Below are 12,998 nucleotides of genomic sequence, written 5' to 3' on the forward strand. Positions count from 1 at the left end.
TACAAGGCATTTATTAAATATGAACAGGATTGTTCTGTGATGTGTTTGTTTGCTACTTTCTGGCTCCGTCTGCATCAGAGCAACAGCTTGACATTAACAGCAGCTTTAAAAAATGCAAAGCAAGGGTGAAACAATTTCCAGAGCCCTGTTTAGAATTGTAAAGCATGAGCTAGCGATGGCTGTATAAAACCTTATTAAGACTGATGCTATATACAAGTCAACAAGACTGAATCACAGAGGAGCTTGCAAACTGAGTTCCTTGGTTAGACTGGCAGGGAATGGATGCTAAGCAAAGCCTATATATTTAACAGGAGATTTGAGTTTGCCAAGCACAAAGGTTAGCTTCTTTCAACAAGTCACCAGCTACTCCACTTCCTAATTTACTCCACCTTCAGGGGTTAGCTCATAGCTACTGCTTGACTGATCTGGAAAATCATATAACATTATTGGGAGTCACCAGTTAGTATTTATTAGGGGAATTTTACAAGTTTGTTTGAACTGAATGTGGAGCAGCAAAGGACAGATCCACGGACAGACTTTAGTCTGCAAAGTTGAACTTAGGTGTGGAAAGCCAAGAGTGTGCTCCACAAAAATCCTAACTGCTTAGGTGCTTGAGAGTATAAGGGTACCAAAATGTATACGGGTACCAAAAATAATACATTTCTTTTTAAACCCCAACCTAGGATCTGGCTCTATAGTCTTGCATCACTTTGCACCAGTTTCAAACCACTGGATCTCTTACTTCACTGGTGTGACTCCAGGGTTATACAGGTGCAAGTGGGATGGAGATCAAAGTCTTCTCTCAGTGACGTGTAAAAACCATCCGGTCTAACTGAACCATGTATTTGATTTCAGGGCCAAGCAGTGTTCTGACACACCAGGCTTGTTCCGCACATGCTACGATAGCCTGAAAGGGAAGCCGTGCAGCTGCCTTCATGCAGCCGTCTGCTGAGAGGCATGTAACAGCCAGCACCACACTGAGGCAGCTACACGATCTCCAGTTCAGAAGACTGCACCTGCCGAGCAAATGTAGCATGTCTTGGTATGGTGTTGCCTGGCGCTGTAATTGAGAACTTACATGGCCTAAAGTTGTACAGCTGTGCATGCCCAGGGTGGTGCTATCTTGGCTGAGCCAAGCTTTTCTGTGCTTTTCACATGCTGGGGACATTTGAAGTTTACAAACAAACTAAGTATCCTTTCACTTAAAGGTCCCTAACAGCACTGCTTTCTGTCAGCATCTAGATCTGGGCCCAAGCTTTTTCCTAGGTGAAATTGTTTCACTCAGAGCAGGGGAAATCGTTACAGTTCGGGAGATTACAAGCATTCAGAAACATGATCTAAGCATTTATTGAGCCCCTGGTATTTGTTTAAACCAAAAGAAGATCTGACTTGTTTTGTTTATAGACTGTGGACTTAAAAAAAATCCCCTTATGGATGTTATGGACTTAAAAAAATAATGAACAAAGGCTTCTCTCTATTAATTACTGTCCTGCTATTCTGGTCCCTCTAGTAAATACCTTGATTGGGCTCGCTCTGATTTTACTTCTGCCAGTCAGTCTATCTGTTTTGAAAAGCATCAAAATGCCCATCACTCCCTTATGATACACGCATAAAGAGTCAGTTGAATTGGCACACAGAGATTTCCTACGTACATATCTGCTGTGGGCCAAGTGCGTTGCAGCTGTCAAATTTTCTTTTGATGCTGATTACTTTCATCAGTGTAATTGATCAAGTTGTCTAGATAAAATGGGAGGCTAATCCTTGAGAAAGTAATCTTCAAATTGCACCCAAAATATTGCTGCTATGCAAAGGCAGCACACAGGTGTGCCATATTTTTCTCTTGTATTGCAATGGCAATGGCAATTTAAATAAGTGTCTCACTTTCCCACCTCTTCATGTCTCTCTCTCTGTCTATAAATGCTCTGAAATGTGGCCTCTTTTTACTGAAGATAAGGAATTTATGATACTTACTCTGTAGACTATTTGTCAATATTTGGGGCTTTTTTCAAATCACAGAATGGACACCATCAGTCCAAGCTGGTTTGTAAGCAGACAGGATGCCAAGGACACCTAAAGTTCTGTGCTGGAACCATGAATTTAGCTCCCTCCCCCCCACCTCCCAGATCACAGAAGCAGATAAAAGATTTCTTCCAGGAAGTAGCTTTGCTTATTTGTTTTCCTGTCTAGAATGGCATTCTTGCATTGATCAACCACAAGAGTCAAGCCTGTAGTTATTGTTCTAAAAGATGAATAGTAACTGTAATCTGTGAAGATCTGAAACATAAAATCAAATTTATTACCTTCCTCCAGATCATGGAAGAGAGGAAGCATATATATATGCGTATATATATAGATATAGCTAGCTAGCTAGCTAGCTATATCTACATCTATTTATCTGTCTATCTATATAGAGTCACAGCTGCTGAGACTAATTTAACAATCCCTACTTTGGCAAGACTTCCATTGTTTCCAGCCAGAAGATTACCTGGGTACAGTCTGCTAAGATCTGCGTACTGCTGAAGAGACATGCACTAATATTATAATTATAACATGCCTATGTCTCTGGCCAACTCAATGGTATTAATTGCTCTCTCTCTCTCCCACTCTCATTTTGGTTTTATTTGCATTTATTTTTTTCGGCTTCTGTCACAGAGTCCTGGAGACTGTTGTAGTGAAAGAGGTGCAAAAGAAATGCTGCAGTTAGGTTTAAAATATGATCTAGTGCCTTCTGTTCCTTACTGCCCAACCTTTTAGTCCTAAACATCAACATGGCTTCGGGGCAAGCAATCAACCAACCAAATAATGCTAAAGTTTTTATAAACAAGGATTAAGAGATTTAAAAAAAAAAGGGTTTTGGCAGCAAAGAATGTCTAAGGAGCATGCAAAATAGGGTTAGCTAATGCTCGGCGTGATTTCACCTAATGTTTGATGTTTCCATTGGTGTGCTGCAGCTATACGGGCTAATCTTACAGCCAGTCTGGATGAGGAATTCCTTGCTGAGCCTTGCAGGGTGGAAGAAAGCAGACTGTGTCCTTCATTTTTTTTTTCAATCTTTCAACAAACATAGATCCTCAAACACATTTCTGCCATTCTCTGCCTGTGCCTCAGTTTTTATCCTTGCTTTACACTTAGGATGTGGAGAGCTGATTCACTGGATTGCTTCAGGTTTTCATGGCCTTAACTCCACTGAAATCAGTGGGTTTACTCTGATGAACCACTTGAGTGGCCCAATGGCAAATTATAGTTTGTGCCCTACATTTGCAAGGGAGCAGAAATTTGAGGAACCCCTGTTTTGTACTCACGTGTTAGAGGAGACCGATTTGCAGAATGCAAGTACACAGTTCCTTTTGTAATCCAGGTCCCTTTTCTACTTCACTTTTCAAAACTGAGGCCAGCGCTTTGTCAAACTTGAGCTCTTTATGTCTTGTTTCAGCTCCATCTGGGAGAACCTCATGAAAGAAACTTTTAATTAAAAGAAGGAAAACAACAAAAATATTTATTGCAGTAAATAAAAAAAGTTAACCAAAATCTTTTATTGATACATTCTTGGATAATATCACAGGATTGAGGGAATGGAAAGGGTGGGAGGAGGTTTGCGGCAAAGATTGTTTTCACTAAATTGGCACATAAGCAGCAAGATTAACGAAATTACTTATTACAAACAGTATAAAACATACATGCTTTTTTTTTAAAGTCCTTATCACACTGGTCAATCATGATGGGGCATCAACAAAGAAAAACCTCAAGACATGTAAAAGCCATATTCTTTCTTCCAAATACCATAAGAATTATTGAAATTATTGCAAAATAGTCATATACCTTAACTGAAATAACAAAATAGAACACAAATACAAATATCAAACATAAATGATTAACATATACCATAAAATACATTACTGGCATGCATTCCAAATATCAAGACCTCTATTAAAACTCAGCAAAATCCTTTCTGTTTCCTCTGCAGCCCATCATTGTTATGAAAGGCGGGAAAGGTTGGGGTGGGAATGGGGCTCACTTCGCCAGCACAGTTTTTGGTCTTTTAAATATCTTTTTTTTTTTGTTTAATTAAAAAAATAACATACATGGATTGCAGTGATACAGTAATAATCATACAAGTCATGTACATAGTTTGTTTCAATCTTCAGAGAGATCTCTTTTAATGTGCTAACGTTTCAGAGAATAGGGCTTCAATGGAACTGTGCATTCAAAACAAACAGTGAACTGTTGAAACAACATGGATGGTAATATGCAAAATTCCTCACAAACTGTACAGAAAGTTCAAAAACTTGCAGTCTGGAAGTACATATAAAGACAGACTTAGCCCCTGTAAAGTCACTGTTGCTAAATGCAGTTCACCCATAAAGAGCTGGGTACTCATGTATCAGAGCTGGGAATTCAGGTATCATACCTCCCATACATGGAGAAGGTCCAAGGTCACAGCCTAAGTGGCAGTGCCAGTGACTTATTAAGCCAAGATTAATTAAGGATATTTCATATAGAAGCTGTTCAGAACACTTGGATCCTCTAACATTGGTCTCCATAATAACTGCCCGGCCTTCAACTCCTCCAGCTGTGGATACAGGTCAGGAAGAGGCCTAAGCCAGTTCGGGTGACTGAATGGATGAAAACCTTCATCCCTCCTTGTCTCCGTCTGATGAAACAGACTAAATAACCAGGTTATTATAACTGACATACTTCTTTTTTGCAGCAGGGCCTGAAAAAAAAACAGGAAGGTAGAAAGAGTCAGTAAACTAGTCACCTGAAATGCTCCTTTAAAAGGCTGGTACTATTTCCTAATTAGTTAACACAATGCCAAGAGAAGCTACAGTACATTAAATAACAGGATGAGCAGATGGTGACTCCTTTGCATAGATATCTTTACCAGTCAACTCCTTCCTCCTGGAAGACATCTGTTTATTGGTATTAATATGAGCAGACTACTGATTAGATCAACCTAAGCGGTGTCTCCAGTTCTGACTATAATGTAAACAAAATTACCATTGATTGATTTTTTTTTCATCGTTTTGCAGTCTGTATGTCTTCAGTACTGAGATGTTATGACTGGATTCAACCAAGTTTTTTTTTTCTCTCTTTCAAACCGTGACACTTTCTCCTACTTCTTAAGCCTGAGGGGATAAATTTGGTTTGCCCCATGGATAAGAAAAACATATATTTCCAAACCAAGAGTAATGACTTCTTGGAATTTTTATTGCTGGTGATCGGCCCTCTTAATTATGATTGCTGATTTATATCGCAGGTTGCAAAAACACATCTGCAGACAAGTACTTCTTGAATCCTACTTCATGCTTGTGTCAATTAAAATTGTGAACATTTAACATTCAGTTTCCAGGAATGTATTGTGCAATAACAACCATACTCAGGACAATAACATTTCATTTCAAAGAACATTCTTTATATTCAGGCTCCAGTTGCAATAAAAAATTATTTGTCAATTATATGTGAACAGTCTAGAAGTAACACATACTTTACATATTATTCTAATGTTATATATTGAATCATTTACAAGTGACTATACAAATGGCTGTTTTAGATGGTACATACTATCCTTGCGCATAACAGAGAACTAGGAACAGTTTTAGGAAACGTGTCTCTATATAGAAAACATTAAAAAACAACTTTGCAATAATGCATACAGATACCTACCCTAAAAATTAGGTTGAATGTTTTTCTGTATCCTTTGGCATATGAGTTTGAAATTCATTTTTAGTAATTGTTCATCCTACATATTCTAGGGTAATCATGTTCTTTGAGCAACTTGTATATAACGCAGGAGAAGGTATATTAAAATAGGCCAGCACTGAGAGTAACACATGCATGCTGAACCTATCTATCCAATAGGAATTAAATTTGTGGAATTAATTCATTCAGATCAAGACAAGTAAAGACCCAATTTAACATGTACGTGTTTTACAAATCGCTATTTAAGAATCTTAAATGTCACTTCACCATTTTGTATAATTATTATGAAACCGTATTTAGCTGCTTCAACATATCCTCTCAAAAGCAAAACTGTCTATTTGTTTGGGATTCCATCCTACAAAATACTGAGTCTCTTTAACTCCCACTAACTCCTCTGTGAGTGGAGGATGCTCCGAACCTCCAAGTTCTCTCAAGCTCGGTCTGTAAATATTTTATCGATTATTAAGGTCTTTTGAAAGTGGAAAAGTAATAAAATGTATTGGGTTGAAATGGGGTACTCAGGCAACAGATGTTGTGATGCACATCTTTGCTTGGTGCCAAAATGTTTTCAGGATTTCAAAGAGCAGTGGAGAACAATTGCATTAAACTAATAAAAATTAGGCAATTTAAATAATCCTCAAATCTTGATCTATACATTGCCATCCACTTCCAGTGTTTTATTTTTTCCCCAGGCCCCAGTGAAATAATCGTTTTCTCTGCTGTTGCAGCTTGGCTTTGATGAGTTCTCTAACTGTTCCATTTTTTGTTACATTGGTTGAATTTACCAGTGGAGAAGATGATGATACAGAGAAGATGAGACACACAACAGCACAACCATAGACTATGAGGTAGTCTTTGGCACCTCCTACATTTAAAGAGAATCACCTTTTTGGCAGCTGGCAAACATAGCATAATTTATACAGCTAAAATAACAAATTAAGAAATACTATGCATCTCTTGTTTCCAAGGAGGAAAGGAACTTTTCCTTGTTTCACAGATTGAAAAACTAGCTAGAATCATTAGGCAATCTACCTACCCTGGAGATCTTCAAAAGGAGACTGGATGCACACCTTGCTGGGGTTATTTGACCCCAGCAGTCTTTCCTGCCCAGAGCAGGGGGCTGGACCCCATGATCTCACGAGGTCCCTTCCAGCCCTAAACTTATGTGAATCGGTGAATCTAGTATTGCACAGAGACATAGGACCAAATGGGCCATAAAGTCCAGTCCTTGGCATGCACAGGAAACCATTTATCTAAGGAATCCGAAACAAGCCGTCGACTCCAAATCCTCATGTAATGTAGTCATGACACGTCTTATGAAAGAAGCAAAAGCACCCTACAATGGGCCATGGAAGGCCTGGAGACTACTAATTCTTTGCTGCACACAGAATGCCACAGCTCCTACTGAATCCAGTGACTCGTCTTCAGCTACAGTATATCATCCAGAAAACCATGCGGTTTTCATTTAAAAGACTTCAAGTCACAGGCTGTCCCTACTGGTAGAGATGATGCTCTCTTTACTTTTCCCTGTCATCAGAGAATTAGCTTAAGGAAGGTGGTGGGGATCCAATTTTCAAAGGAAGTAATTTCTATGAGCACAGCGTTTTCCAATGGCCAGTCAAAATTTACCCATCGTGACCCTTCCTTTATATGACAGAAAGAAGAGCATCTGAGAGAGAAATAGTGATGCTTGCTTATATACTTTATTGGCCATACAGCATGAAGGACACCAAGCTAGAACTAGGCCTATACTTGTGATCTGATCCTCTTATACTTAGTCTGAAAAGTAGGCACAACTGTGGTTATCTTAAGTGGAGGGCTGTTTGTTAATGATTGATAACCGTCCTCTACAGAAGAGTACAAGTTTCGGTGGGTAAATTAATATACATACATATTACATGTGACATTTAAGATAACTGTAACTTAAAGGCTATTATTTCATTAGTAGACAAGAACATTCATAAGTTAGGAAATGTCAGATTTACATTTGTTCCTATCTCTTCTATCCACTTCCCATGGTGCATAAGCACAACATCTTTAATTACATAATCACATACTATTTTTCCCCCATAGTTCCTTTCCTTTCTCAGCGCACAGGATGGATAATGCCCATTCATTGAGCAGCTATTTAAAAAGGAAAAAACAAAACTAAACTAAAGATAATAACTTCCTGTGTAAAATGCTAACTTAACAGAACCTGAGCTCCATCAAGACGTATTGGCAATCCATAGCAGAAACCCTGGGGACGTGTAAATCTCCCATTCTGTTTGTTTATACTATTATATTTCTAGTATTTTAAATAAGGTCTGAGAGGCAGGGTTAAGGTCCTCAAAGGCCCTCCCCTAAGTTATTACTTGGCTCAGCTAATTCTGTTTTAAGCCCTTGGCTATGACTGTGATATGGACACAAAATAAAAATATGTGCAAATATTATGGATTACAGTGTTCATTACCATTCACCTTATGGCATAACAAAACTAAACTTACACAAGTACACACACGGATATATAAAGAAATATAGTATGACCGTAGCTATGTTAGCCTTTGCTCAGGGATATACTGAGCTAGAACTGTCTCATCAAAATAAGAACCAATATAAATCATTGTCTAGAAAAAGAGAACATCTGTGAATTTAAAGACATCTGCTTTGGTAAAATACCTTAAATCCAATCAGACAGGAACAACTGGTAAGCAAGGTCCAGAAAGTAATAATAGAATGTTTAGATGACAATGGCTATAGGCAGAGTTGCAAGTAATGGATCATGCCTTTGGCTTTGTGCTTCCAGCTTTGTCAGTAAATAAAATTTACTCACAGTGTATCAAATCTTTAACACATCCATTTTTGTCAATATGGAGAGAGAAATAAAACAGTGAAAAAGATAAACTACAGGATCCATGTAAAGAACATAGACTGGCTAAAAAGAGAGAATTCCTGCTAAAGTTTTTTGTGTGTAGTGTTAATATATTAAAAGATAGGAGCATGTGCTAATAGAGGCCAGGAGCAGACATTACACTTTTACCAGTAAAAGTGATTGGAAACTGATCTAGAGCTGTAACAGAACAGAAGTTCAGCACACAAAACCAGTCTTTAACCGTAACAGAACAGAAGTTTGGCGCACACAGACTGATATAAAAATGTCAAAATCCAGTCTAAGACTGAATTTTGCCATTTTTATACCAGTCTATGTGCCCTCCCCCCATCCCCAGCAATCGGGGGGGAGATCCTCCATGGCTGATTTTGCTGACCGGGGGGAAGGGGTTCCCCCATAGCCAATTTCACTCACCGGCTTGTGGAAGTGGCCGCAGCACTCCCACTCCCTGGCCAGCACTTCCAGGCAGGGCACCAGTGCTCCCGCTGGACTCCCGTGCCCGTTGCTTAAGTGGGGAGTGCAGCCTGTCAGGAGGTGCACCAGTGCTCTCAGGCAGTCTCAGGGGATATAAGACCAGGGGCGTCACCACCTCCCTTCCCCACAATGGCAAATGTGTGTTCTGTTCACTACCAATCTAAACTACACCACTTACAAAAAACCACATAACTTAGATCTGCTTTGAGCTTTTTGAATTTCTGTACCTAGACAGAAATAATTTGCAGTTCTATAGCATCTTTTATTCAACAAGCTCAATTGCTTAACAAATATCAATTAACCTTATGCATGCACACTTACCTGGGTAGTGACAATTTTGTGCGTGTCTACACATATCAATATTGTTCTGGTTTCAGTTTACAAATGTCAAAACAATGTTAACAGTCTTTTAAGTGAGCAGGTAGTTCTTAATTCATTTCCCAACCAACATACTTCCATGTCATAAAATCTGACCTGAACTGGTACACTTAGCAAGAGCATCAGTGGAAAAGATAAGACTATGTAGACAGTGGGCACTGTCCTTTCATCCATACCATGCCCTGGATGAGGCACGTGGTCTACGGAAACAACCAGATTCATGACCTATCTCATAAATGAAAGATTTCCTTTATCCTAAACATAACCTAAAATGATTTGGTGTATTGCTAGTTACAAACTGTATGAGATTTCCATACTTCTACTTGAAAATATTTGTTGCATTTCCATGTATCTTTTAACTGAAAAACAATTTATATTTAAAGTAGACTAGTATTATATAAAGAGGGAATATAGAAAAGTATTATACATACCGTTTGGTTTTCTGGATCTACCCTTCCCCCCGCAAAGGATTCCTGCTCATTCTATTTCTCTTTCTGTCAATTCTAATTTCTAGCTTAAAACTACTCATAGGCACTGGAAATAGGAGCTACAATGAAAGTCCCGCTCAGTGCCTGTAAGAGCATGCATGTGGAACATGCTCACTACCGACAGAATCGTTGGTAATTTAGCTGCCAAATTCTAACAAGTCTCTATTAAGTATGTGTGAATCTGGATTTTTCAAAGGCTCAGAACTAGGTCAATTCTTGGAAGTTTGCTTGTTTGTTTGAAAGCAACAGTAAAAACACATCCCAAACCTCAAACTCTTACTCTAAGCCATGAAGGTGCTAGAAATTCCAAGTGAAGTTGTTTTAAGATTTTTTTTCATATGGATAAATTAACATTTTCCTTATTTTATCATTGGATTTGCTGCAGGAGACATGAAGGGTAACAAGAAGGGTTTCTACAAATATGTCAGCAACAAGACAAATTTCAAGGAAAGTGTTGGTCCCTTAATGAATGCGGGAGGCAACTTAGTGACAGATGATGAAGAGGCTGAAGTACTCAGTGCCATTTTTATCTGTCTCCACAGGTGAGGTCAGCTCCCAGACTAATGCACCAGGCAACACAGTTTGGGGAAGCAGCCAACGGTAGTGAAAGCCCAGGTTACGGACTACATAGAAATGCTGGGTGTGTACAAGTTCACGGGGCCAGATGCAATGCACTCAACGGGAGGGAGTTGGTTGATGTGACTGCAGAGCTGCTGGCCATTACCTTTGAAAACTTGTGCTGATAAGGGGAGGTAAATCTCCTTGGAGGAAAAGGCTAAATATAATGCCCATATCTAAGAAAGGGAAGAAGAAGGATCCAGGGAACTACAGACTTGTCAGCCTCACCTCAGTCCCTGAAAAAATCATGGATCAGGTCCTCAAGGAATCCATTTATAAGCCCTTGGAGGTGACGAAAGTGATTAGGAACCAAGGGCAAATCATGCTTGATCAACTTGATTGCCTTTTTGATGAGATAAACTGGCTCTGTGGATGAGGGGAGAGCTGTGGATGTGATTTACTTTGACTTTGGCAAGGCTTTTGATACTGTTTCCCACAATATTCTTGCAAGCTAATAAAACTAACTTCGGATGAAAGGTGAATAGAAAAATAGCTGGATCGTCAGGCTCAAAGAGTAGTTATCAATGACTCAATGTCTAGTTGGCAACTGGTATCAAGTGGAGTGCCCCAGGGATCGGTTCTGGGGCTGGTTTTGTTCAATATCTTCATTAACAACCTGGAAGATGAGATGGGCTGAACCCTTAGCAAGTATGGAGATGATACCAAGGGGGAGAGGGGGGAATAGCAAATATACTGGAGGGTAGGGCTAGGATTCAGAGTACTAAACAAATTGGAGGATTAGACCAAAAGAAATCTCATGAGGTTCATTAAGGACAAGTGTAAAGTCCTGCAATCAAAAAGGACCAATCCAATGCACAGCCTGGAGACAGAATTGCTAAGCAGAAGCTTTACAGAAAAGGACTTGGGGGTTACAGTACACAATAAGCTTAAGATGAGCCAACAATGTGCCCTGGTTGTCAAGAAGGCTAAAGGCATCCTGGGCTGCATTAGTAGGAGTGTTGCCAGCAGATCAAGGGAAGTGATTATTCCCCTCTATTCAGAACTAATGAGGCCACATCTGGAGTAGTGTGTCCAGTTTTGTACACCCCCCCCCCCAAATCCCCCCTCCGCCCCTAACTACCCCCCCCCAATCTCACCTGCCGCCCTGACTACAGAAAGGATGTGGACTAATTGGAGAGAGTCCAACAGAGGGCAACAAAAATGGTTAGGGGGCTAGGGGACATGATTTATGAGAGTAAAAGTAAATCATCCTTTGTTTTGAAGAAGCTGCTCATGGGATTTTTGGATAAATAAGCAAGAGAATAGTGAGCTGGACTGTTCTCAGTGGTGACAGATGAACGAATACAGAACAATGAATTCAAGTTGCAGCAAGGGAAGTTTAGGCTAGATATTAGGAAAGACTCTCTCACCAGGGTGGTAGTAAAGCACTGGAACAGGTGATGGTCTCCCTATCCTTGGAGGTTTTTAAGACCCCAGCTAGACAAAACCTTGGCTGGGATAATCTAGTTGGGGTTGGTCCTGCTTTGAGTAGGAGGTTGGACTCGATGACCTCCTGAGGTCCCTTCCAGCCCTAATATTCTATGATTCTATGACTTTCCAAAAGAGCTGGGCCATTTTTGCTGAGACTTTAAGAAAACAAAACAAAACAAAAAATGGAAAAAGAAAGATCTGCCTGAGGCAGACCAGGGAATGTTATAGCCTGAAGGCTTAAAGTTTGGCAAAGCTGTAAGCAACTGAAAATAGGCTTTCTAAACGGATGTGCTAGACAATCTTAACAGTCCAGCAGCTTTTTTAAAGTCAGGCCCAGAAGAATATACATTTTTACCCTCCCCACAAGATGACATGTACATTAAATTATTCAGTCATTATACACCTTGTTCCAGGTGAATTCACAGATTTGCAATCTTTCTTTCGATGTAAAAATTCTTGACAATTTGCTGCTTTCCTTTTGCACATGTCATGTTAAATAGCAAACCTGAATGCAAACCACAGTCCCATCTGACTGGTTCCCTGAGCTCTAAAAGTCACTGTCTACCCATTTCCGTTGTTAATTTTATTTGTGTCAATACCGCTTTGTTTCAAAGGAACTTTGTGTACTATGACACCAAATGAGACTCAAAGAAAAATTAGACTGGAATCACTGCACAGTGCAGTCAGCCATTCTTAAGGGAGCAACGTCATTTGAAAAGAAATCAAGAGTTGGTGAAAATAGGATTCTGTGTATTTGACTTGAAATATTATTTCCTTGCTCACCCTCTTTACTAACTTAATCTTCACTATTTCCATAATTCTCTTCTTTTTTTGTTTTTGTATTGGTTCTAAAAATACAATACAAACATCAACAATATGTAAAACTGAACTATGCAAATAATAAGCAATATAAGGAAAAAGCAAAGAGGGAAAAGGGAGGAATAGAGGAAGAAAAATGTGCAATGAGCTACCAAAATCTAGCTTCCAAAATAACCCAAGAATTCCTTCCAAATTGCACTGAAGTTTTCTAAGTAGCTAAG

The 12,998-nt window shown here is 39.4% G+C and overlaps 1 protein-coding gene across 1 annotated transcript in view; it reads right to left on the minus strand.

Annotated features, from left to right (window-relative positions):
- Nucleotides 1-3,551: 3,551 nt before the first annotated feature.
- Nucleotides 3,552-12,998, minus strand: part of GRM7 (glutamate metabotropic receptor 7) — a 176,644-nt gene continuing 167,197 nt past the window's right edge. The window contains exon 6 of the mRNA XM_006024157.3: nt 3,552-4,714. Coding sequence (XP_006024219.1) covers nt 4,665-4,714 — 50 coding nt within the window. The 3' untranslated portion in view covers nt 3,552-4,664. The remainder of the gene's footprint in view (nt 4,715-12,998) is intronic.

This window comes from Alligator sinensis, unplaced genomic scaffold (genome assembly GCF_000455745.1).
Source record: "Alligator sinensis unplaced genomic scaffold, ASM45574v1 scaffold451_1, whole genome shotgun sequence".
NCBI classification, from domain to species: Eukaryota; Metazoa; Chordata; order Crocodylia; family Alligatoridae; genus Alligator; species Alligator sinensis.